Genomic DNA, 27,000 nt, shown 5'->3' with positions numbered 1-27,000 from the left:
TTGCCCAGCAACAAATAACAATTTTCGATTATTTTACAAAACCCATTGACCAAGGGATTTATATAAGAAAAGTAAGAAATATAATTTATTATGTCTGATTCGGAGCCTTGCTCCTGTACTGGGGACACTCAGCCGAAGCCAGAATTGTTAACTCCGAATTGCGTCTGTCCTAGAGATGATCATGATATAGTGGTCCACGAAGAGACTTGCCTACTTTTTAAAAACGAAGAAATGGTGTACCACCGGGTAACTAACCTTATATTAAATTCTCTTCGATTCTTTCCGAATGTTCATTATTTAACGTGTTAGTGACGGACGAAAATGTGATTTTCGTATCACGTGTATTTTCACGCTGTATCCCGTTTATACTAAGGCAGGAATAGGGTAACTAGTTAAGATTTAAGAGAACCTTTCCTCCGCTTTACGCTTTATTTCTAAAATATTGCTTGTCGAGACGCGGAACTCAATCGAACCCACAACCATTGCGCTTACAGGTATTCAATGTTCCTTGTATAATTACAAGGAAATATTTTTTCTCATAGTAATCAAATCTTTTTATATATGATCTAGGATGACGCGTGCGGCTGTGACGTAGAGAGCTATGACACGTGCCCGTGCTGCTCGTGTCCACTGGACCAGTGCAAGTGTGACGCAGTCGGAAAAGAAGCTTTTGATGAGTAAGTTTTTAAAATTTAGAATTTACAATACTTTAGTATAGAGGCGTTTATCAAACGTGACGCAGTAGCACAAAGAGTGACTGTAAACGAGACAGATTGTGGGTTCGATTCTCACTCAAGGAAATGAAATATTTAATATTTTCATTTCTTTACTCTTGTGTGGGGTCAAACCGCATCGTTGAGTTCCCCCACTCAACACGCAAGTATCTTAACACTATGTTCCCACGTTCCCTCTGCCTACTCTGTAATGTATCCTGTAAATTTAATGTTTAATATTGCGTAATTGTTTTGTTTCGTAAGATGGAGAAACAAGAGGCAACTCGGCGCCATGCCGGCCGTTCTAGAGTCGACTCATCCTTTAATGAAACGCTTCCAGGAAACCCTTACACGGTTTCTGGAGAAGGAAAATGCTATTGCAGAGGAAGAAATAATAAGACTGGTTAGTTGTTATTTACTTATTTTTTATAATAGGTGAATAGAAATAAGATGCTGTTGATGCTTTAGATTTTGTACAAAAAACTAGGTCTCTGATGCGTTTTGTAAAGAACGATTGAGTGTTGATTCCTAAATAAATCTTTCCTCCCTTTTTATATATTTTCTAAGTCGTCTTTGATTTTTTATTCTTTCAGCGCGACGAACTCAAGCTTAGCAAGCAGGCGTATGAGAAAGACTTGGAAACCATCTATAGAAATGATCACGACACGAATGCTCAAAGGGTATGTGAAAATGTTTCTCTACATCATGTATATTTCCTTTTTTTTTAAATGTGAATTACACTAATTTTTGAATTAAAGGTATTAATCGAGGAATACGAAGCAACGTTATCGAAGAAGACAGCAGACCGTCAGGCGGCGGAGGCACGTGCTCGAGAATGCAACGAAAAGTATAAGCGTTCGAAGGAGAAGTTAGAAGAAAGTGTAGTGACAGGTAAAGATTGTATAGTTTTTTTCCTTATCCCTCATGTAGCAGAGGGAATCTAATCCTAGAACTGAAGAGAAGTAGAGAAAGTAGAGAATTTAGAAAGTAGAGAATGTAGGGGTTGCATTACAGTCACATGCTTGTGCCCCTGCGCCAAGACGCCGCTCAACTTCAAGATATTTTTATATATATTTAAACACATAATTTTAATAGAGAAACAAATTATTTCAAATAATTATATTATATTTATTACTTTTGAACGACATTGTTGTTGCAGAACGTGAAGCAACCGAGGAATTGGAAGCGCTGACCACACTGTGCCGGCAGCTGGAGGCGTGGCGGGACGAAACGGAGTCAGACCTCACAGTCAGCCAGAGGATGTCCGACAAGATGCGTATTGAGAAGAAGGCATTAGCGGATGAGAAGAGACAATTGGTAAGTTGGGAACTAGGTATCAAGGTAATGAATAATAATAATTAGATATATATGATATCTAATTATCAATGTTTTTAAGTCTCACATGTTATATCGAAAGGTTGTACTAAAATTCCGTCTAGCTAAAACGCAGGCTTTATTCACGCTACATCTTTTTTATAAGAAACTAATATTTTTATGTTGATTTTTCATATTAAATTATTGATCTGCAGGATATGATCATCTACAGTCTCAGTAATGAAGTTTGGAAACTTGAATCAAAATTGGAAATGTTCCAAAAACAATTGGAAATCAAGAATGTAGAAATGGAAAAAGTTAATGATAAGGTAAGGTTATACGAGATTAAGGTTGCAGATTACGATTTCCTTATACTAGAAGATTTTTTTGATACTACTGAACTAGAAAAATTAAAAAGTCATTATACATTAGGTATCCAGCAGCTATTTACATCTAAAATAATTTTGAGAAATAAAAAAACATGGACATAAAACAGTTAATTTAAATGTGTAGGTTACAGCATATGCAGCTGAACTGGAAGATTTGGAATTGGAAAAACGCCGTTTAGTGAGCCTCTGGAACTCTGTCCTCGTGAACATACAACAGAGAGACAAGGTCTACGATTCCGTTCGAGATGATTATAGGTTAATTAATAAATAATATTTATAATTATTTTACTTATTTGAGTGATGTATAAACTTACCTATATTTATTTTATTCTATATTCAGGATTCTGCAAGAAAATTATCGCACCTTAATTAATAACCTGGAAATTACAAAGAAAGGCGCAATGGAAGAGATGAATAAAGGGAAAGAAATCTCTATGAATAAAGACAAATTGACATATGACATTGCTAATGCTACAAAATTATGTAAGTAGACTACTTAATTTCGATAAAAGTATTATTCATTTTCAGCTAATACCTGTAAATTACAGGCCAGTCGTGGTGCAGGGACACAAGCGTGTGAGTGTTAATGCGAAAGGTTGTGGGTTTGATTCTATTCAAAAAAATAAATATTTAATATTTTCATTCCCTCAGTCTGGTAGTGAGGCAAAGCCCGGCGTTGAGTTCCACCACTCAACACAATGTCTCCAGAATTCAGCGGAAAATGGGGATCGGAAGTGTTTCAATGGGAACAGAGTGTTTATGCCTAGGAACCCTGTGCGTACCCTTCTATGTGCGGGTTGCAATGTGAAGCTAATCTATACTATATATAAACGCTTCATAAGAAATATAATTTAATATAAATATTACTTTTAGTTGATACAGAAGATGCAAAACGTTTATCTCTTGAAACTCAAATAGCTGAACTGACCGAATCAATTGAAATGACTGAAAGAGATGAAGAACTAATTAAATCAGTAAGGACAAATAATTTAATAATCTCCTTTAATTTTTATGCATTAATTATACCTAAAAGAAATATTGGATTTTTAGGAAAATCAAACTATGAGAAATATTCTGAAAAGCACAGAGAAAGAAATCGATCGTCGCACAGAGCAAAGGTTGAAATTGGAAAATGAAATCTTAACCAATTTGCAAGACTGTTTGCTCAATGATAAAGCTGTTGAGTCTATGGCCAACGGTATAAAGAAGATGAGGGAAATGTCTCGGAAGCAGGTAAGTTTCTAAATATAAATATTATCTTGTAAAAAATAAGAGGTTGTTATAGGATTAGACAGAAGGTGACTTTACTCTCACCTCGTAGTGTGAAGTGCGTTCATAGAAGGAACCTTCCTTTGTTGAATCATTGAAACATTTAGTCAGGGGCAGGGGCACTAAGTATGCCTGTGTGCACTAAGTATGCCTATGAGACTAAACGAAACAGGTTGTGGGTTCAATTCCTACTCGAGGAAATGAAATATTTAACTTTTTCGTTTCCTTCCATGAGGTTTTGAAGTCAAGTCCCTTGAGTTCCGCCGCTCAAAATGGGGGATGGAGTGTGGGTTCCCTCTGCCCACCCCGCTCTGTGTGGGATACGACGTGACGCTAAAAAAATATAAGAGCTTTTATAGCAACAACTTGACAAAGCATGTTTATGGTTTGGGTAAATATTTAAATTGCATTTTTTTTATAAATAGGAAATCACCTTAATGACGATGGAGAATCAACATGCGAAGATTATGCTCGATATAGAAGTGCACCGTAGCAGGCAGGCTCACAACAATGTCGTTCTAGAAGCGAGTTTAAATAAAGTGCGGGAAAGGGAACGTGAAATTGAAGAACTCCAAGAAGAATATGAACAGAAGATGCTGGTGATAACGAGGAAACAACGCGAGCTGGATATTGTGATAAAGAAGTATAATGCTTTGAAGGAGATCTTTGATGTTAGTGCTTTGTTACATTTATATAGAGGCAATAATTTGTCAATATGTTAGAAGTAATTGTATACCTAAATATTGTTCTTTTGTGACTAGAAATAGTAATATTTAAGTTAATCAGTTTATTTGGACGGGTAAAAAAATATATTTAATAGTAAAATCTTATACATTACAATGTTGAGCTTTTATTTCAAAGTGTTTTTAAGATTGTTTCAATTAAAGTTTATTTATAGATGAAATCACCTCAAGAACGTCGTATAGAGGAACTGGAGCAGCAGATCAGAGCTCTGCGAGACCGCACGGAGGGCATGCAGTGCGAGTGGCTGCGGCTGCAGGGGCACGTGGTGAAGCTCACTTCGCACCATCATAAGATTGTATCTGATATCAATCTGATTAATAAACGTTAGTATGTTTCTTAGAAGGTTTGCATTTGATTTTTAACTTACTAAAATATTGTACTTACTTTTAAGTAGATATATTATAGGTTTTGTGGAGGGATTAAAAGATCAGAAATGATATTTATACAAAGAATTAGAAGAAACGCTTGTGGATTCCTTTTCCATTCGAAGAATTGAAATATTGAATAATTTCGTCTCTTCGCTCTGGTGTCAAGGCAAAACATAGCGTTGTTTCGCCACTGAACACTCGGAAGCCTTCAGAATTCAGCGGAGAGTGGAGTGGAGTGCCTTAACACTAGGCTCTTTGCCTATCTGCTCCATTGGAGATACAGCTTGAAGCTGTATAAGTAATGTACTAAATTAAAAAGATTTTTTAGTTTTGTTTTTGCTGATAAGAAAAGAATGTAGTGTAGTTTGTGTTGAAGAGTCAGCATTAACTTATATTTATGTGATTAGTAAGTAGTATTTACATATACCTATATAGGAATCATGAGTATTATATCACCTCAAGAAACTTTTATTTTCTATTCTTACTTTTTTTAATAGATGGAAAGATCTTTCGATCGAAGGTTCCTTAAAAAAATGTTTAATCAATTGCAGAAATACAAATCTGCGAACAAAAGAGCATGAGAATCCAAGCGGAAGCGGAGAGAGTGCAGTCAGAGCGTGGCAAGGTGGATCGCAGCCTGCGCGACCTGCGCGGGCGTCTCGAGGTCCTGGAGAGGACCCGCAAGGACGCCGTCGATAAAAACACCAGTGCTCAGAAAGCTAATCTTGCTATAACTCACGAGTATGCTGCCAATCTTAAGGTCTTTCAAAATATTTGTTATTCACGATTAAATATAGAGAATAATATCTACCTATAAATATTTAAGTGTGTAGTTATTTTCAATTCTTTTTTTTGCATCATGCTGTATCCCGTTCATAGCAGAGTAGGCAGGGGGCACCTGAGAACCTAGTGTTAAGAAACATCGTTCCCATTGAGACATTTCCCACTTTATGCCCCGTCGAATTCTCGCCGCCGTTACTAGACCGACCAAATTATAATATTAAATATTTCATTCCTCCAAGTGGGAAAACTCGAATCACTAACGGTCGCGCTTACAGTCGCACGCTTGTGCTTCTTCGTAACTCTAATCCGCTCCGTTCCCCACTTTCTGCCGAATTCTGGAGGCATTACGTTGAGTGGCAGAGCTCAACGCCACGCTTTGCCTCGAACTCCAGACTGAAGAAATGGAAATATAAACGTAAATAAATATTTCACTTCCTCGAGTGGGGTTCGAACCCACAACCATCACGTTACAGTCACACCTTTGCGTCGCTGCGCCACGATGGCCTCAACGGTTATTATTGTTCAACATAAAATAAATATATTTTTACACCACAAATGAGTTAAATGTTACATTTGTTCAAATTGCATTTTAGTTTTGCTTTAGGTTTTAGGTAAAATTGTTATTTCGTAGGATGCTGAAATGGAGATAATTCAGATTGAAGAAGAAATAGAAGCGTACGAAAAGGAGAAGATGAATCTAACGCAAGAATTAGACCGCGCTCAAAGAGAAGCATTGATTTGGCAAAGAAAGGTAAGTAGGTACTTAATTATACAAAAAATCTTTGTTATTTAACCTAATAGTTTTTTTCGTACTGCTTATTACAGTTACACTTAACTAATTGTTTTAATGTTATACGAATTAGGGTATTTTGGCGGTTGAACTAAAGAAGAATATACACAATGCAAAGTCAGCGGCGGGTGAGATCGGTCAAATGAGGGCTGAAATACACAGGATGGAGGTATTTAAAAACGATAATTACGATACGATAATTGACAGGAAGTGGGAATGAGGTGTGCCTCAACACAGGGTTCCCTCTGTCTATCCTGATGTCGAAACATATGTGTGTAAACGCAGTATAATAAAAATATGATTTTATTATTTTAGGTCCGTCGAGAACAACTTCGTAAGACAGGTGAAAAGTTATCTGAAGATTTAGCATTATACGTAACTCGTAGAGAGACAGCCATGGAGAAGAACCGGGCGGCAGCTGCGGTGGAGAAGGCTCATGGCACTGCACAAACTTCGCAGTCAACATATCATCACAAGCTAAGGTTGGCTAAAGCGGATGTTGCTAGGGCTACTAAGGTACGACAAATGAAATTACTTTTATCATTACCTAAATAAAAAATAAAAAAAATCAGCTTCACGCTGTATCACGCACACAGCAGGATAGGCAGAGGGAACCTAGTGTTAAGAGACTCCATTCCCCACTTTGCGAAAGAATTTTAAAGGCATTACGTGTTGAGTGGCCGAACTCAACGCCGCACTTTTCCTCGACACCAAAACGAATAAATAGAAATATAAATTTAAATAAATATTCCATTTTCCGAGTCGAGATCAAACCCACAACCAGTCGCGTTTACAGTCACACTCTGTGGCGCTGCTCCACGGCTGGTCTCAAAAAGTATAATATATATTTATATCCTTATAGTTAGATATTACGGTAATTATAGGTTAATATATAAGGAAGCAACAAAACGAGGCCGGTTCGGTGACACAAAATTTATTGGTTTACAAACTACCTACATATAACACTTATGAGACTATTATTTTTAGGATTTGTCAGAAGCCAAGTCACGCATGGAGCACTTGGAAAAGGAGCACGAGCGACTTGAGCGGGAGGTGTCGCAAGTGAGCGCGGCCAACTCGCAGCTGGAGGAGCACATAGCGTCCATGATTGCGGAGAGTAGGGAAGCGGAGAAACAAAAACAATGGGTGTGTTTTTTTTACTTTATACAAAAGTTATGCTTTTAAATTAAATCAGCTTCACGCGCCGTACACCGTGTGGGGACACAGACACAGGCTGGGGGAACCTAGCGTTCTCTACAGTCCGCCAAATTTTGGGGCTTTGCGTGATAAGTGGTGGAACTCAACACCGGGCTATTTATTTGGTGCCAGAGCGAAGAAAATATTAATAAACAATAATTCATTCCTTCGAGTGGGGATCACACCTAGAACTGTCGCGTTACAGTCACACTTGAAGAAGACAAGGGGTATCTTCGTAGCTTTCAAAAGGGATAAGAGACGAATATTTTGAATTTTGCCACTTCAATGCTCATGATTTTGAATGATTTGAGTGGATTTCTTGTCACTAAATTCTCTGTTTAAGCGGGATAACGTGTTAAGACTAATATTAAACACACTGCCATTGCATTTATAACTTTAATAAACAAAAATGTTGCAAATATCAATATTTTCAGCTTTTAGAGCGTCTCGTCCGCAGTCAACGCCTCGGCACTGAGCTCGCGACTGCCACCAAAAGGCTATCGGTTAAAGTGAGAAAACCCAAGACTGTCGTTCTTACGGAATACAACCAAGCTGTGGAACTCAATGAACGTCTGAACAACATAGTTCATACTTTAGCAGAAGAATACCCACATTTAAGAGATAAAATGGAAGTTATAATGAACACTTTGAATATCAATTCTCCAGAAGATTCCCCAAGGTTGGTTGAAGAATGTGCGTGCGAAGAAGTTAGTGTCGATCCAAATATACCGGAGAAACTAGAGAAGACTGCTGATGAGTAGGAGCTAATTAAAAGATAAAACGTTTTTATTTCTTTGTTTATTTAGTTTAAATTTGGTTCATTGATGTAGTTTTATTTTTAATAATATATTTTGTGTGAAACAAATTATTTTCTATCAATATCACCCATCACCAATTAACTCATGATATATTAAAAATGTATTCTTAATATCAATAAATTTGAATTGTTTGTACAATCCTTAATTTTTTCATAACATGTTGGAATATCCAAAACAATTAAATAACCTAACTATAATTTGCGTTTTATAATAAAACATTATAATACATAAAAACAATGCTCATCAAACATGCTCCATCCATAAATTGCGGCATATAAATTACATGATTTTTTTCCCACTGCTAAGGAAGGGAAAGATTCATTTCTTTAAAGATTTTTTTCATGGCTCGTCACATTTGTGAGACACCTCTACCTAGTGTGATGTCATATATTTTGATATTTTTACAACTGAAAATTGTTTCAGTAATTTTGAAATTGTTAATCGACTTATCGTGTTGTTGTTGTTCTTTAATTATCTTTAACTTATTGTGTGTGTGAAAGTTTGTAAGGATGAATATTTGTTCTATTTTCACTCAAAAAGTACTGAACGGATTTTGATGAAACTTTACAACTTATACGTCAGTATAAGACATTTTAAAATTATGTAAATATTTTGTATAATTGGGCTACAACATATAACAATCAAAGTTTAAGCGGGCGAAGCCGTTTTTGGGTCGATCCCCAAAACTTAACACTCCACTCCAATCTTTATCACACAAAGTCACACTTTGTCGACCCCTTGAAATGTGACATAATTTATGGATAGTCTAGCATTATTAGATTTTCTTTTTCTTTGTGGTCATACATCTTTTAAATGTTGGCAGTGAGCTGTCCTCTCGTGTCTCCGTCGATGGTCTGAACGTCCAAACTTAACGTCGCAAAACTGACATTGATAGCGTTTTTCTTTTGTATGGCTTATCATATGATTTTTTAAATATCTGTAAATATTTTTTGATTAAATTAGTTATTCTACAATTACTTTATTTTGTTAACTTTAAAATCATTTTAATTATTGATGAAATTCGCTGTGGTAAGAAGATAAAGCGCGGCGTTGAATTCTGTCACTCAACGCGCAGTGTCTAATACTCTGTAACAGTGTAATAGTAGCTTCCCTGTCTACCCTATTATATACGGAATACAGCGTGAAGATGACAAAAATATTGAGTCAGAAGTTGTATTTGTTAAGTAATATATAAATGAATTTTATAATTCTCACTCGACGAAGTGAAATATTTATTTACGTTTATATTTACATTTCTTCACCCTGGTGTCGAGGCAAATCGCGGTGTTGAGTTCTGCCACTCAACACGCAATGCCACCAGAATTAGTCAGAAAGTGGGGAAAGGACTGTCTTTACATTAGGTTCCCTCTGCCTATCCTGCTGTGTTGTTGTTTTCAAGATTTTATAAATGAATTAGGTCTTACCCTGACCGCACGAAGCTCATGCCACAGACGTCACACGAGAACGTTTTTACATCGCTGTGTATGAGACGATGATTTTTCAATATTGTAGTTGAGGAAAAGAACTTCCCACAATCTGGGCATTCATAGGGTTTTTCTTTGGTATGCTTCCTGGAATAGTAATCGAATTTAATTTTTTTTTCAGCTTTACACTGAATCTTGAACATAGCAAACTATGCAGAGGGAACCTAGGAACTTAGTATTAAGACACTGCATTCCCATTAAGACACTTTCGTTCTCCATTATTTGAAGCATTGCGTGTTGGTGGACTTGAACATCGTAGGAACCCAATAACGATGTAGTCTCTGCAAGGAGTGAGTGAGTGAAAGGATTAAATATTTCACTCTCCTGTCTAAACACGCGCCAAGACCGCCTCAACTATAATATAATTGTGTAATTGCTAATTAAAATATGATCGTTTATTGCTTCAATAAAGGCTATTTTATTTTATTTTTATTTTACATAATGTAAAATAATAAAAAATTACAGAAATAAAAAAAAATGTTACCTTAAATGTACCTGTAAATGATATTTCTTGAAAAAGCTTTTAGAACAAAACTGGCACATGTGTGCTCTTTCTTTATCATGTACGTTTTTCCTAAAATATAAAAAAAAATGAGAATGTCTTTAATAGTATAAAAAATCGCTTCTGCCTAATGTGCCTGAACTGTAGTCGGCGAGTTGTGGCCACCCTGAGGTTACCTGTAGGTGGCTGCTGGTTTGATTTGAGGAATTTTCTTGCTTTTGAATATTTTCTTCTCGTAGTGCGGGTGGCCACTACTCGCCGACCGTATTGTACATTAGTTTGTACAACAATTATATTAGTAATGACCATGTAGGTAAAGCTGCAAAAAGTATATTAGTTTTGTATAAGTTAATATTTTTTTTATTGGAACAAAACTTACGTGTGAGATGTCAATAACATTTTAGTTCTAAAGGTCTTTTCACAGTGCTCGCACTTGTGTGGTTTGTCTTTGGTATGTAAAAGTGTGTGTTCATCCCTTAAAGATTTAGATATAAATGTTCTTCCACAAGGAACACACTCAAAAGGCAAAGGATCACTTTTATGCATTATTTTAATATGAGTGGCAAGGTGTATAACATCTGCATAAAAAATATATATCATACAAAAAAATCCCTCCATCAATCAGCCTTTTGAAGTCTACTGCTGAATATAGACCTCCGCTAATGCTCATAAATTATTCTCTGCTCAACATACATAGTTGTCTAATAGGTTTTTTAAGTTTATTAGACAACTATATATATTGTGAAAATACTTCATTATCCACTTTTTCCTTAAATATAAGACATTTTATGTGGCAGAACTCAACCTCACACTTTCTTGCCGAAATGGGGTAACAAGAATATTTGATTTTTTTTATTCACTATTGAATCAACCATCACATTTGTAGGCAGAAACTACCTACCTAAATATAAAAGGCTTCAATTTTTATTTACAATATACAAACATTAAGGACCTTCAAAATCTCACCCTTATTACATATATCACAGTGTTGCTTGAGTCCCAAATGTTTGATTTTATAGTGTCTTAACCTTCCACTGAGGCCTGAAAACATTTTATCACAAGCTTTGCACTTATAACGTCTCTTAATATTTATAGGTTGGTGACTGTACATGTGTTCCTTTAAATTTTTTACTGTTTTACCACATTCATCACATATTTGTTCTTTTTTTTCATTTTCTCTATTACGCTTTCTTTTTTTACCCTTTTTCCCTGGTGGTATTGGTTTTGCCACTGTAAATTATTAATTTATGAAAAATTATGTATGCAGTATAAATCTACATATAGCAGAGCAAGCAAAGGGAACCTAGTGTTAGATACTCCACGTTCTGCAGCACTTGTTAAATGCTTTCATTTAATAAACATTAAATTGTTAATGCTTTGTTTATTTACATATATACAAAGTGTTGTTACCAAAGAGAGGAATTGTTTCTTCTGCAAAGCAGGAATTACAATCATTGCTTACAAATGATTATAATTCCCACTTACAATGTGGCATGTGTGTATGTAGCACCATAACAGCTTACATATATAGTGTATATTGGGTCATTATATCTAAAACCAAACCAAACCTAGCAGAGTTTGATGCTTTAGGGTATTTATCATTAAATCAAAAATAATTGCACACTAAATTATAAGACAATAACCTTTTTTTCTAGGATCTTTTTTTGCATCTTCATCTTTTATTATCTTAATAACACTAAGAAGCTCATCATCAGACTGGAAGTCTTGCGAATCATTTTCCTCCGTATACTCATATTCTATTTTGAATTCAGTCTCACTTTCATTTTTATTTTCAACAAGATTGTGTACATGAACATCTTCATATTTTATTTCTTCTAGCCCAACACATTCAATTTTTATCTCTGCTTCAAAGTTGTCTTTATTCAAAGATCTTAAATATTTATCATTTCTTAACGCTAGCTTTTTAAAATTATAGAAGTCCAATATTTTCAAATAGCATGTTGAGCACAATTTTGTAGTTAATTTTATCTCCTTTGCATTCTGTAACCAATAATAATAAATATTTAAAATAATGTAATGTTATTATAACAAAAACATAACAAGTACTTTTCAATTTCAATACTTTGATATCTAAACAAAATAACATGATTTCAAAACAACTTTGTTTTTCTTCCTCTAAATCGGTTTCTAATTGACTCATATCCTTCTCCACTGCCACTGTAAGACAAGTTCTACATACGTTCATGTTTTAGCTTAAAAGAAATATAGAAATTTTATTTAAATAATAAGGACAATAGGAAAAACTAAGTATTGTTTGTTAGTGTTGTATTCTGGCAGAAATAACCTGGCAAATTATTTGAATCTGTCAAACGTCAAAGCTTAGTTGTCATATTAGCGACAGATGATTATTTATAATACCGTTATTATAAAGCACAGAACAGCAAGAAAATCAGAATTTCCGATTTATAAAACTAATATGGTCGTAAAATTGGATGGATAGAAGCGGTTTTGGACTTTAAGTGATACTTTTCTGTATTATTTTTGTTATCCCGCTACTTTTGAAAATTTTTGTACAGCTTAGTTTTTGTCAGAGTGCTTGGACGGTTTCCAAAGAGGCGCGGCCACGTTCAAATTTTTATACGTTTTCTTAATAAGTATTCTTCTTTTCTTCGTGTGGAATCGCACTTTAAGAAAGGTTAAAAAAATGTGCTTTAGATTTTTTAGTTCACTTTTTAATATTATTTTATTAAATTTGTTGTTTTTTGTAGGATGATAAAATGAAAATAATTAAAATTGAAGAAGAAATAGAAGCTTATGAAAAGGCGAAGATAAATCTAACGTAAGAATTCTTATTTCTATATTCTTTTCATAAGTAAATTTCTAACGATCTCAATATAGCGTGCTGATTTTGGAAAGGTAAGTAAACATTATGACAATATATCAAACATTGCTTTATTATTAGAAAAAAATACATTTTTTTGGATTTTAGCTCTGGAAGGGCCCAGGGTCACGACGGATAAACTTGAAAAGGCGGATGATGAATGAGTAACTCATAAGAAGACAATTTGTTTTTATTTATTTATGAAAGTTTTATTTTATCGTGCATTATCCATTAACACACATATTTACATACAACGTCACATTTTGTCTCACCGTATTTATTGGCTCTTGAAAAATGTTTTAGAACATAATTAGCACATGTGTAACCTTTTCTTGTCATTACACTTTTCCTAAAAAAACAAATTCAGAGTCTGTACTAGCATAAAACAACTTTCTGACTTAAGTATATACAGTAAGGTTGGCGAGTCGCGGTTGCCCTGCAGCAGATTTCTTAAGTCTCCCCACATTTTATATTAATCTAATATTTCTTTTTAAATTGTTTGTGTTTGTTGTGTGTTTGTGTTGTAATTGTTTTCGAATGTTTAAATTAAACTTACGTGTGAGATGTCAATAATAATCAGTTCTAAATCTTTTTTTCTCACTGGTCGTACTTTCTTTCTTTTGTACGTATAATCCCTTGAAGATTTATATATAAATGTTCTTCCGCAAGGAAAACACTCAAAAGACAAAGGACCATTTCCGTGCTTTCTTTTAATATGAGTTTCGAGGCGTACAACATCTGAATATTTAAAAAAACAAAAGCCCCGACTGCATAAATCTAAAAAGAAAATAAACAAGCCTAATAGTTTATTAGGATTAACAGCCGCGACAGTCGCGAATTATGCGAGGTTCCTGGTAAAGATTTTATTGACTGAAGAATTACCTACTTATAAGTAGGTCGCGACTGTTAATCCTAATAAACTATTAGGATTGTTAGGATTCATTATGATAATGATAATCATGATATACCTTGAAATTCTCGTGATGAGCAAGAGCTCATTCAAGAGAAGAGAAGGAACAAGATTCAAGAGAATTTGATACCCATATTATGGTCTCGAACCAAAAAATTTTTTTTCACTAATTTCAATGGCGTCCCACAGCTGCCATGATTATTATTTTTTAACATCACCTATCTAAGAACACTTTTGTTGCTGAAACGAATCTAACGATACCTCAATTATGTAAATCCGTTCAGCGGTTCTGGAGATACGAGGTAATAAAGAATATTACATACATACATACAAGATACGCGCGAAAAACATAACCCTTCCTTAGCAATCGGGAAAAAAACAATTATAGATTGTCATATCACAATAGAAACCCTCTAAACGAAGTGTATTATATCAATTGCACAGTTGGTGCTGTCTTATTGTATCTCCGTTTGGGGCGGTACTACACAAACAAAGTTCCTGGAATTAGAAAGGGCACAACGAGCTCTAATCAAGTGTATGTACTCCAAAAAACTCAGATTCTCTACTGAACATTTATATAAACTTAGTTCCTTGCTCTCTGTTAGAAAAATATACATAACTCATATAATTTTAAACTCATAAGATGGTTTATTATGATGCTATTAGAAAAGGAAAATGAAGAAAATACAATTTAATTAAAATTTCCGTTACGAAAACTAGATTTGCAACTCCATGCAATTTATCAAACGATCTGCCCAATTATATAATGAGATAAACAAACACATTTACATCTATCCCAACAATAGCCGCGCCTACAAAAAAATTCCCACGGACTGGATCAAGACATTCACATATCATGACACTAAAACTCTCCTACGCCATGTCCAATAACATATATATCCACCAACAAAACAATACACAACAAAGTAATTAATTTATTTTATTTGTAAAATGTTTGTTGAGTTTAATGTTCAAGCAGATATTTTAGATATTGTATTGGAAGAGCGGGGTCTCCTAATACGGGCATTACTTGCTTAAAAGAAGATCTCTGTAACAATTATTTCTGTGTAAAATCTGTTGAACACATAAAGTATTTTTATTTTATTTATTTATTTATGTAAGTAGCTGACCCCTTTAGTAAATAATGTCTATGAAAAGATGCGTGGTGTTGACCTCCGATTACACGAAAGATTACCACTTTCGATGTTTACTAAACTAACTACTTTGTAGTAAATATATAGAAAATATATTTCAACTTATTACAAAATTTTTAATGTGTAATAACAATAGCGATATTAAGATAAAACAACTACGGAAACAAACAAAGATTTACTTAGAATTATCAATTGGCGAGAGAGTATGCTATTTGTTAAATATTTTTTACAAATTTAAAGTGTTATTTCACACTTTGGAAAGAAAGATATTGTTTAGAAATATAAAAATTTGAACCAATTAAGACCATGTGTTCTCATCGAGCTACGTCGAAATTATTACAACTACAACAACTATTAGTAGGGGCGGCGAAGAGGGGACTTTGTGGAGTCATTCGAGCGCATCAGATTAAGATACTGGGGATTCCTTGTACTCGGTTACGTACTTCCACCAAATATGAGCTTCCTATGTATAGCCGCGCGTCTAGGATAAAGGATCAGATTAGTAAAAAAAAATTGATCATCGGACATTCTCGAGCGCGTCAGATTAAGATAGGGTAAGTTAGTTACATGCTAAATCGTGTATATTCCACTAATCTGACAATTTGAGAGTGACGCAAAGGAGGGAGAGGGCTCCAAAGTTGTAAAAAAAAAACGTTATCTGGACATTCTCGAGCGCGGCTAATTTTTTTTTTATTTTGAAGGGAATCATTCAAGGATTACGAAAAACATATAATCTGACAAATTCCACAAACCGAAGTAATAGAAATTAATTGATAAAGTTTAATATACCTAAGAATTGCATATATTCCTCTCACCGTATTTCTATTCCTATCGCACTCTTTTTTTATTTATTGGTCCCTAACTCATCAATAAAGATGATAAATTAAAGAAAATACTCAAAAAAAAAAAAATTTTTTTTGTACTTTTTTTTTTATAAATACAAGTATTCTATTTCAAATATACATTCATTTAGTTACATTCTATTTCTTGAGCTTTTCTATTGATTGCGTTCAATGAATAAAAAAATTGAGGCCAGTCGTGGCGCAGTGGCACAAAGTGTGACAGTAAAACAGACTGGTTCGGGTTCAATCTCCATTCCAGGAGATGAAATATTTATTGAAATTTATATTTCCATTTCTTCGCTCTGGTGTCGAGGCAAAACAGTGACGTTAAGTGCTGCTACTCAACACTCAATGCCTTTAAAATTTGGCAGAAAGTGGGGAACAGAGTGTCTTAACCTTAGGTTCCCTCTGCATATCCTGCTGTGTGCGGGATACAACGTAAAGCTGACTTGTTTCTTGTATTGGTTTAAAAAAATATTAATAATTGTCAGATTAAGCAAGTCCCTTCAGATAATCGTCTTATTTTGAGATATCACGTCTAGGGCATGAAGATGAACCATGTATATCTTAATCTGACGCGCTCGAGTATTTCAAGATGACGATTTTTTTTTGCATTTTCAAACAACGATTACGAGCTTGCGTCACATCCAAATCGTCAGATTATTACATAAGAGCATTTATTTAGGTTCACTTAAGACCCCCTTAGAAAATCTGACGCGCTCGAGTTACATAAGCATAAGGATACATTCCGATGACGCCGCACTTGCACCTCGCGGAATCGAACAATAGTGTTTTAGTATTTTGCTGATTTAACTGTTTTGAATTATATAAAATTTTAATAAAGATTCTCTGTCTTCAACTTGCTTTAAAACAGAAAGGTTGTTTATAAAATTAAATAAATAATTTTTAAAAAGCCTTTTTCTCGCCTGAGTAATTTAACTGGCGCAGTCGGTAGGATCGCGGCGTGTTTGGCTTTAATCAAACTCTTAAAGCCCGCGAACGGTTTCTATCGTTATTACCGCGATCTATTAAGAAGAATCTACGACGGCGAGACCGGCGGAGCACCTAAGCATCGGAGGTTCTGCCAAGCAGTTGAGTCCCGGTTGGAGATGCAGAGGTTTCTTTGGTGAGTACTTTTGTTATCCAAGTTCCTATGCTATATTTCCTTCCGTATTTTTGTATCTGTCTATATAGCTCAAATCGCGATAGGCATTTACTATTATTGAATAAGTTTATGAGAAATAATAAATAAATGAAATAATAAATAAATGAAATAATAAATGAAATGAAATAATAAATGAATGAAATAATAAATAAATGAAATAATAAATGAAATGAAATAATAAATGAATGAAATAATAAATAAATGAAATAATAAATAAATGAAATGAAATAATGAATAAATAATTAAATGAAATAATAAAATATTATTTTAATAAATATTATATTGAATTGAAATATTTTATTTGTTTTAATTATTTTGTTAAATAGGTTAGTCGTGATTAAAAGATAAAATGTCTTTTGAAAATTGCGAGAATTCTAGTTTTAAGTTAATTTCAGATTTTATGCCACGTTATGATGGTAATTCAAAAACGTTGAATTTTTATATTAGAGAAGTAGATAATATATTAAGCTTAATAGAGGGCGCAGCGAAACACCACCCCGCTATTGTGTGTTTAATCAAAAGCAGACTCAGTGGAGCCGCAATAGATGCAATAGCATACGAAGAGTTTCTAGACTCGTGGGACGCGATTAAACGCGCTTTGATTAGAAGATTAGGTGAACCTAGGAACGAAATACAACTAATGCAAGAGCTAACTCGAACGCGACGTAATAAAGATGAAGACGCGGAAACTTTTGGGAAACGCCTTCGAGACATACTTGACACCCTTTTGTCCGTAGGTAAACATAGTAACAAAGAATATTATGAAAACATGGTTATAGAGCAATATACGAACCAATTAGACTTTCAAATTTCAATAGGTGTGCGTCTAGCCAGGCCTACCACATTAGAACTAGCAATTGTACAAGCTAGGCAAGAAGAAGCTAAGCTCACATACAATAGATTTAATAATAATTTTAATATGTCAAACCCCCAAAGTAAGGTTAAAGAAAATCATAGAAACTTTATTCCATTTCCAAATTCACAATTTAGATTAACCAACCGACAACCCCCAGGTAATTATAGACCTTTTATTAATCATAGAGGTAACATACCTCACCAGCAAATAAATCCACCCCAAAAAATATCAGATGTGACTATGAGGTCAACAAATAAACCAGAGAAGCCGCAGTTCGCAGTGGAGGAACTCTTCTACACAGACGAGCCACAGGAGCAACAACTCAATGAGTATTCCCAACACTACACCCCAGGTGAGTATTATTATGATAATATACATATACCAGACGAGCAGGATACTTATGAACCAGTTAATGACGAAATAAGTAACCAGCAGGATTTTACGTTAGGCATAGACCCAGACGTAAAGAGATAGTAAAAATAAATAATCATGATAAAGATCATTTACCCTACATAGTAATTCCCGAATTTAAAGGTAAGTTTTTAATTGACACAGGAGCTTCTAGATCCCTTATTTCATCAGAAGTTATATTTAATTCTATTTTTCAAAATCTTGTAGAATATGAACCATTTGAAATAAAAACAGCCCATGCGACAACACAGCATAGTCATGTAGTGAATTTACCCTTACCCCCAATCTTTAATACTGACATTCTTCATAAATTCCTTATTTTTGATTTCGACCCTAAATACAAAGGACTTATAGGTCTAGATTTATTAAAATCATTATCTAGCAATATTAATTTGAAAAATAAAATATTACATACAGCGACAGCCGACATACCTATTTACTTCGACTATAATAAGAAACTTATAAAAATAGAACCAAAGTGTGAAAAACATATCACGTTAAAAACAAATTATATTGACGGATTTTATATCTACGACGATTATATTTGGTCTAAGGGATTGACATCCCCTGCTGCTATTATTAATGTTAAAAATGGAAAATTTATAACCAAAGTCATTAACACCAATTCAGAAGGACGAACCATATGTAACAGAAGTACATTTAAATTACGACCATATAATGTTATATATAAAGGCAAACAAAATATAAAAGCCGACGCCTTTCCTATGAACGAAATATTTTATAATAATGTAGAATCATTATCAACCGTAAATTCTAATAATAATAAAGTCGACAATATAAATGACAGTATATCCCAAGACGTAGGTGCACAAACTAGTGTAAACATAGCGCAGGTACCCCTTGTATCTAGTAATAACAACGATAATAACATAGAGCCTGACAACGACAGACAAAACATTATCCCGTCAGAGACTGAGACTGACAGTATGAGTATTATAACAATCAACCCTGATAATCTAGTATCTACTAACCATTCCCAACCAGACAACGAAAATAAAGGCTTACTAATTAAAAATAACGATAATGACAGACAAGTTAGGCAGTTTAACCCTAAAATAACGCCCAGTTCAAAGTTTAACCCTAAAATAACACCCAGCTCGAAATACAGAGTAGACAATAGATTAACTAATACTAGGATATTGGTAAAAGTAAATAATACTGAGAAGAAAATTGTATCATCTTTAAGGAAGTACATAAGAAAACCACATAAGGTAGGTGAAACAGTCTATGAGCAAGTAGCTAAGACGACGCTCAGAGATGAAGCCATACCAGATTTCAAAGGTCCGTATAAAATAATTAATTTGCACCCTTACAATAGAACGGAGATTATAAAAAATCATCCTAACTCTAACTCTAATAGAGTTCGTTATAAATTGCTACGAAGGCCTCATCAGGTCCCTCGTGTTCCACACAAGAGCCAAAATAACCCTAGATCCCATACATAATGGAATTTTATTATATTATTATTATTTACATTTTATTAATTAAAGAAAAACTATTATACAAAATGATATGTTTAACCTTGCTTTTACTTACTTAATAACGAATAAATATTATATATAATAGTTCTATATACAGAAAAATATTATATATAATAATTTTACATACAAATAAATACTATATATAATAATATATAATTATTTTAAAGAACTTATTTTGTTGTATGCGAGAATACTTCATCTTAAAGGATATATAAGGTTTATAGAAATAAAATAGAATATAAGTTAGATTTACTTATAAAAAAAAAAAACAAAAAAAAAATATTTTTACTATTTCTAGAGTTAATCATGGTATTATATATGGTTTAGTTTCGATAGTAGTTAGATACTACTAATTATTATAAGGAAATTTATTAATTCATAAAAAATATATGTAGTTTTTAATTTTGTAAACATTAAACCTATTCAAATAAATAAATCAAAGTGTCTATTATGATGAAAGCATATAGTACAGAACATTTCCTAATTTCCATCCTAGAAATTCCTTCCATTTCTAATGATAAATATAACCTAGTTATTCCTTATTTCCAACCCTTATACTTGGTAACAAAGGGTACTCTTACCTAAAAGAAGGATTTAGAATATATACCTCTCGATTATATACATCAACTTGCATATAATATCCAAACCTTAGAAGAAGAGGAGAAAATAAAGAAATAGAGTATTATCCTGGCTGTTTCAAGCTTATCTATGATTATTATATACTACTATAATAAATGTTATTTTTGGAAAATCTACGAGCATTTTCCCAGAGTCCCGGAGGAAACCAGCAGCGAGGACGCTTCAGGAACCTGCAGGACCAGCTTCCATCTTAAGGAGGGAGGAGTTACATAAGCATAAGGATACATTCCGATGACGCCGCACTTGCACCTCGCGGAATCGAACAATAGTGTTTTAGTATTTTGCTGATTTAACTGTTTTGAATTATATAAAATTTTAATAAAGATTCTCTGTCTTCAACTTGCTTTAAAACAGAAAGGTTGTTTATAAAATTAAATAAATAATTTTTAAAAAGCCTTTTTCTCGCCTGAGTAATTTAACTCTCGATAATATATTTTTTTTTTGCCATTTTTAACTCTTACGTACGACCACCTCCACCACGGAAACTGTCAGATTAACATATTTTCATGCTTAAGAAGACGTAGGCAATTGATGATATCAATATCTGACGCGCTCGAGTATGTCCATGGAACAGTTTTTTTTTTCATTTTTGAAAATCTATAACCCCTCAACCCACCGGTGAAACGAAATTTTTTATATGACATTTTTTTCTTGTTATCATCTAAGCTTCGCAACCCAATAGGTCTCCATGACGCTCGAGTGACTCCACAGTTTGCTGCTTCGCCTCCCTAACTATATTACAATTACAGTTACAACTTATTTATGTTATTAACATCTCTGTAGGTAATACGTAATCCCATATTGGTCAGTTTATTATATTGTCCACTTCATTTATAGGATCTCCGCGAAATACGAATGAAAAAAGTCGAAAAAAGATGCCATGATATATGTCAGAAAATATGGAGGACCTGATCTTTTCTTCACTTTTACTTACAGACCAGGTTGTGTGTTGTGTCAGAAACGACGAAGAAAAAGGCAGAAATAAAAAAAATGAGTGATTTCCCGATCAAAAACCGCAAGATGGCTATGATATAGTTTCTAGGGAATTTCATTTCATTGAAATTGATATTGATAAAACTTTTAACAATAAAAAAAATATTATTGGATCAAGTAATGGCAAAAAAGAGGATTACCTCACGCACATATTATATTATGGCTTGCAAAAAAATACAATCTGATTTTATAGACGATATTACAAGGGCTGAAATACCCGATAAGGAGCATGATTCTAAACTTTACCACATTGTGGTTAACACATGGTCCATGGCCCTTGCGGCCCCCCCCACAACCCAATGTCACCATGCATGAAAGGAAATATGTACTCCAAAAATTTCCGAGGTTACTTACTGATACACAAACTGGTGATTGACTAACCTACCCTAATTATAGACGAAGAGCTCCAGATTGCGAAGGAAATACCTGTGTGCTCAAAGTGAAAGGAACTGAAATGGAAATAGATAATAGATGGGTTGTGCCTTATAGTCCAGTTTTATTGCGAATTTTTTATGCACACATTAATGTAGAATTTTGCCATTTAGTTAAACCAATAAAATATATGACATATAAGACAATTATAATTATCTTAAATTTTAGTGTAGTAGCTCCCGGCCATAGACTAACATTGGTTTACAAAACGTCTATGATTTAAAAATAGATAATCTGTGAGGACGCTATACGAACTGTCAAGAGATCTTTTTAAATTAATTTTTGCTTAACGAAACACGTGTAATATTAGAAATCTTTGTTAATAGTAATAAACATTATATGTCGTTTCTTTAACGAGGAACTTAATGTGTTTATATCTTAATTACTATTATAACAACCCAATAACATTTATATTATATATATTAGCTAGTATATTCATAAGGATTATGATCAAGCTACGTTCACAGTGAAAAGCAACGACGAGGTCGACAAATATATTAATGGTCGCTACATTAGCCCATCCAAAGCTGTTTGGAGAATTTTACGCTTGAGGCTCTACGAAATTCAAACGAAATTCAAGTCTTCCTCGATGTGGAAGTCTGTAGAATTTCTAAAGCTTCCTACTAACATAAGGAGTTATCTCAGTGGAGGAAATTCATATTTTCAAAACAAACTTTTATTAATTAGGAAAGGGAAAGCACCTCATTTCAGGCGATAAAAAAATCCTTAGATAAAGACATTAGTGGAATCGTGACAAATATTGAAGATCTAATGTTAAAAGTGTATCCTGAAGTAGCCAATATACACTAAAAAGTCATCAGTAGATCTGCGAGAGGGCAATTTTAGCTGCGAGAAATTCAAACGTTCACGCCATCAATGAAAAAATAATAGCTAAATTACCTGGTGACAGTGTCAACTATGTTGCCATTGAAGCTGTTGTGGAACAAGAAGATGCGGTACATTACCCTCAAGAATTCTTAAATTCTTTAAATCCGTGAGGGTTATCCGCTATGTACCTCCACATTTATTGAAATTGAAAATCGGCACACCAATAATTTTGTTGCGAAATCTACTCCCACCAAGTTTACGTAACGGCTCTAGATAAGGCAAATTAAATTTCTGTAAAGTAATTTCTTAAGGACCGTAATTTTGACTGGACCACCCATTGGGCAAACGGTGCTGATTCCACGAATTCCCATGATATCAACAGATTTACCTTTTAGTTTTAAAAAGTGGAATGTTATGAATATGATCTTCGATTTTCCACTTACGAGGATTATTTTTGAGCCTCTCAATTTTAATAGCGGGTCTTCAACAACCCCTTGTTTGGTCGTTAGAAACGTCGGACCCATTGGTGCATCTAATAAAAGCAAAGACGGTGTAGCAACGAAAACCGGTGTCATATAAGCTGTACTTACTGGCTAAGTTAAAAACAGAGATGAAGCGTGTAGTGGTGAACAAAGAAAATTATCTCGGTTGGATGTTGAAGGCCCCTGTAAAATTTCTACGAGTGAGGATACAAATAGCTCCATTTGGTTTGGAGTGACATTTAGTACGGGATCAAATGTTTGTTTACCGAATCCAAATGTTTTTCAATTTGGTCAAAAAAAATTAATTGTCAAAACGAAAATAGTCGAAAAAAAGAAATCCCCACTTTTTATATATAGTGACGAAATATAGAGGTCGGGAACGGACAAAGGGAACTATTTTCCTATTTGGAAGAATATATTATGAATCAACACCACATAAACACTACGTGTTGGCATTGAATATCATAGCAAAGTCACACAGAATAAAATAATTTAGTACACAAGAAATTAAAGGGTACAATTTAAACTATCACCAAAAATATTTTTAAGATCCTAAGCCTAAGCACCAAATATAATAAATAACTCCATAATATTTAAGTTGACTTTATAAAAAGATTCCTAAAGTATATCATATTATGATGCAAAATAAATAAGCAAACATTATAAGAAGAATTACACACAATGTACATATATTCTTTGTTTCCCGAAACGAATAAATGGTCACTAAGCTGTCTTATGCAAAAATCAATATTACTATCAAACACCTCACTCCAAATTAGTTTGACGCTACCCAAAATAAATAAATAACTTTATGACTTACAAGAATGTTTTCATCACCCTGGAATTACCCGTATGTCACATTGGGTACGCTTGAAGAAGTTGCCTTACACTATAACCAAAATAAGATCCAATTAAGCCCAGATTTATAAGTAATGAAAGTCATCTAAACAAATCCTTTTAAAGACTCAACATTGATTTTAAAGGTCCTTTACAAACAAATGCCTCCAACAAATATCTACTCAATGTTATCGACCGATACTCCAGATTTCCTTTTGCGTGTAAGGATGTAAACACAGTAACCATCATAAAGTGCTTAAAGGATTTGTTCTTCACTTTTGGATTTTCATATTTTATACCACGGTACGGGTAGGACGACCCCATAGTATAATTCCAAGGGCAAGTGGACCGTGCAGCACGGGCACAACGCAGCACAACAATGTGTACATATATAAGACTATTATGTTTTATTATATTTTTCTCTTCGACAAATAAAAGATTTGTTGCTCTGAAAATACAAAGTTATATATTTTTCAAACATCTTTAAGGAATACTGGGTATTCCATTACACATGTATGGTTTTGAGTGTGATGATTACTTCGATATATTAAATATAATATATAAACACAAACTAACATTGAAAAATAGTCGTCAAATAAAATGGTCTATGCAGGCTTTCACTGAAAGCTTGGAACTTCCCTCAGGGTGTGGCCCTGTATTAAAAGCCAGAAGGTTGAATTGTAAGCAAGTTGTTGATGGGACTACTAGTTGGATACCTATCAATCTGTAGTCCTAACTTTTAGAGTTACCCAAAAAGATATAAATACATGCTCTATAATGCAATCAGTGTAGAACTACTGTTCATATGTCTGTTAGTATTTTTACACTAATTTTATACCAAAAATCAAACAAATTTGTTATATGTTCTGGGCAGAGTATTTTGATAAAAGATCTTTAAAAAAAGGTGTCTCGTATAAAACGATCCAACCACATCCGTTATCATCACCATGGATAAATAATCAAGTTTTAGGTAGGAAAAAGACAATTGTAGCGCTTAGACTTTGTGCTGGGCACATACCAGGCAATAAATTTTTGTATTTGATGGGCAAAAAATAAGATATATAGACACCCGAAAAACATCTCGCAAAGCCACGAATGAAGACTTATTAAGATATTCTAAGTGGCTAATGCCACATCTGATCCTGTTAATAACAAATATGAGAAAGCAGTCCACACAAAATCAACGTCAATTTTTTATTTTTGTCAATGTTTCATCATTAATAAATAATTTAGGGCTCAGTAATTTAAAAATATGGAGACGGGTGACTCAGGACAGGCAGCAGTGGAAGATGTTGGAGGGGGCCTATGCCAATAGGCACACCCAGATAAGAGATCTATTATAGTGTGCAACAGAACACAAAAAAGGGTATTTTTTATTATAATATGACAAAACTAAGGACCTTTAAAATCTCACCCTTATTACACATATCACAGTTACATTTTACAAGTTTTGCGCTTATAACATCTTTTAACACTCTTGGGTTGGTGACTGTATATAATATGATTCTTTAATTGTTTTTGTGGTAAAACCATTCTGGACATATTTGTTCCATTTTTCCTTTTACTCCATTACACTCTCTTTTTGCCCTTTTTCTCATTAATGAGTTTTGACACTGTAAAATTAAATAATTTGGAAATTAAAATTATATACATGATATTAATACGAGAAATTACAGTATAAAATAAGCCTTCACGCTATGTCTACATATAGCATGGCAAGCAAAACTATTATATATTAGGAAGGTTTGTCATTAAATCAAGCCACATTACATGGAGTATATACTATTTTTATAATTACAAACTAAATTATAAGACAATAACAATAATACTTCACATACCTTCTTTTTTGCACATTCATTTTTTATTATCATAATAATACTACCAAGCTCATCATCAGACTGAGTCTTGTGAATCATTTTCTTCAGTATACTCGTCTAAAAACTCTATATAGAATTCTGTCTCACTTTTCATTTTTATACTCATTTTTATCTTCAACAAGATCATGTACATTTACATATTTTATTTCATCTGGCTTAAAACTTTCAGTTTTATCGCTTCTTGTAAATTGACTTTATTTAAAGATCGTAAATAATCATGTTTTTTTAATGCAATGTTTTTAAAATTAGAAATTTTATTCTAAACAATTTTGTTATTTTTTTTATATCCTTCTCTACTGACATTGTAAGATAAGTTCTACAAACCTGCATATTTATTTAGCTTTAAATTTTAAGACTTAATTAAGACAATTAAGACATATATAGAGAAAATTTATTTAAATAGTAAGAACAAACTACAGATGTACTGGTAGATTAATTTGCGTCTGTCATCGCAAAATCTGGCCATTAAAAAAAACAAAAAAACTACAGATGATATTTTATACTCAATTTATACGCTTGTCGATGCTTGCCACATGCTTACAAGCTTCAATACTTCAAAAATGTTTGACCCCATCTAGATGCTTGTGAGCGCGTTAATATGTTCCTGAGATGCAGATATGACAGCTTTTGAATGTTCTGTTAGCATGTAGAAATAATTTCAGCTTTTGAGTTAGATTTGAAGTGTTAATATTTTATAAAAAAGATAAGGGAATCGAAAATTTCGACAAAAACGGACGTCTTTACACTAGATTCCTTCTGCCTACCCTGTTGTGTGCGGGATACAGCGTGAAGTTGATTTAATTATTTTGAACTAAATATATTTATATAAAGTATTTCAAATAAATGTAGGTATATAGGG

General features: G+C 33.5%; 2 protein-coding genes across 10 annotated transcripts; one reads left to right on the top strand and one right to left on the bottom strand.

Annotated features, from left to right (window-relative positions):
• The first annotated feature begins 54 nt into the window (after window positions 1-54).
• Window positions 55-8,432, top strand: l(2)41Ab (lethal (2) 41Ab). Its single transcript, XM_085197861.1, has 19 exons — window positions 55-246; window positions 571-677; window positions 978-1,116; window positions 1,307-1,393; window positions 1,472-1,604; window positions 1,873-2,030; window positions 2,243-2,356; window positions 2,541-2,671; window positions 2,757-2,899; window positions 3,290-3,390; window positions 3,467-3,649; window positions 4,111-4,356; window positions 4,584-4,752; window positions 5,349-5,557; window positions 6,212-6,331; window positions 6,444-6,539; window positions 6,686-6,886; window positions 7,358-7,516; window positions 8,002-8,432. Exons 1-19 carry the CDS (start codon window positions 91-93, stop codon window positions 8,326-8,328), a joined length of 2,979 nt encoding a protein of 992 aa, XP_085053987.1. The 5' UTR covers window positions 55-90; the 3' UTR covers window positions 8,329-8,432.
• LOC146531264 (uncharacterized) lies at window positions 8,351-26,786 on the bottom strand. Of its 9 annotated transcripts, XM_085197854.1 has the most exons (10): window positions 26,466-26,786; window positions 26,103-26,253; window positions 25,679-25,877; window positions 13,770-13,990; window positions 12,015-12,372; window positions 11,338-11,601; window positions 10,751-10,949; window positions 10,354-10,443; window positions 9,810-9,956; window positions 8,351-9,322 (listed from the first exon to the last, which is right to left on the bottom strand). In XM_085197854.1, the coding sequence occupies exons 3-10, from the start codon at window positions 25,689-25,691 to the stop codon at window positions 9,184-9,186; spliced, it is 1,431 nt and encodes a 476-aa protein (XP_085053980.1). In that variant the 5' UTR covers window positions 25,692-25,877; window positions 26,103-26,253; window positions 26,466-26,786; the 3' UTR covers window positions 8,351-9,183. The 9 variants fall into 9 exon arrangements, 8 of the variants coding, with proteins under 8 accessions (XP_085053980.1, XP_085053981.1, XP_085053979.1 ...); XM_085197855.1 differs by having other exon boundaries at window positions 26,094-26,786; XM_085197853.1 differs by having other exon boundaries at window positions 26,103-26,786.
• Window positions 26,787-27,000: the final 214 nt, after the last annotated feature.

This window comes from Heliconius melpomene, chromosome 15 (assembly GCF_056956725.1).
Source record: "Heliconius melpomene rosina isolate 202511_hmr_F chromosome 15, ASM5695672v1, whole genome shotgun sequence".
NCBI classification, from domain to species: domain Eukaryota; kingdom Metazoa; phylum Arthropoda; class Insecta; order Lepidoptera; family Nymphalidae; genus Heliconius; species Heliconius melpomene.
The sequence above is the reverse complement of the archived record's forward strand: the minus strand, read 5'-3'. Positions and strand labels throughout refer to the sequence as shown.

Bases quoted from the DNA above. Each gene is read 5' to 3' on its own strand.
- LOC146531264 (XM_085197852.1), bottom strand. From the start codon at position 14,212: ATGAGCTCTTGCTCATCACGAGAATTTCAAG. The intron at 10,444-10,750 runs GTAAGTTTTGTT...TTTATATTTTAG, and splicing joins ATGTTATTGACATCTCACAC to GAAAAACGTACATGATAAAG. The intron at 9,957-10,353 runs GTAACATTTTTT...TTACTATTCCAG, and splicing joins CATTTACAGGTACATTTAAG to GAAGCATACCAAAGAAAAAC.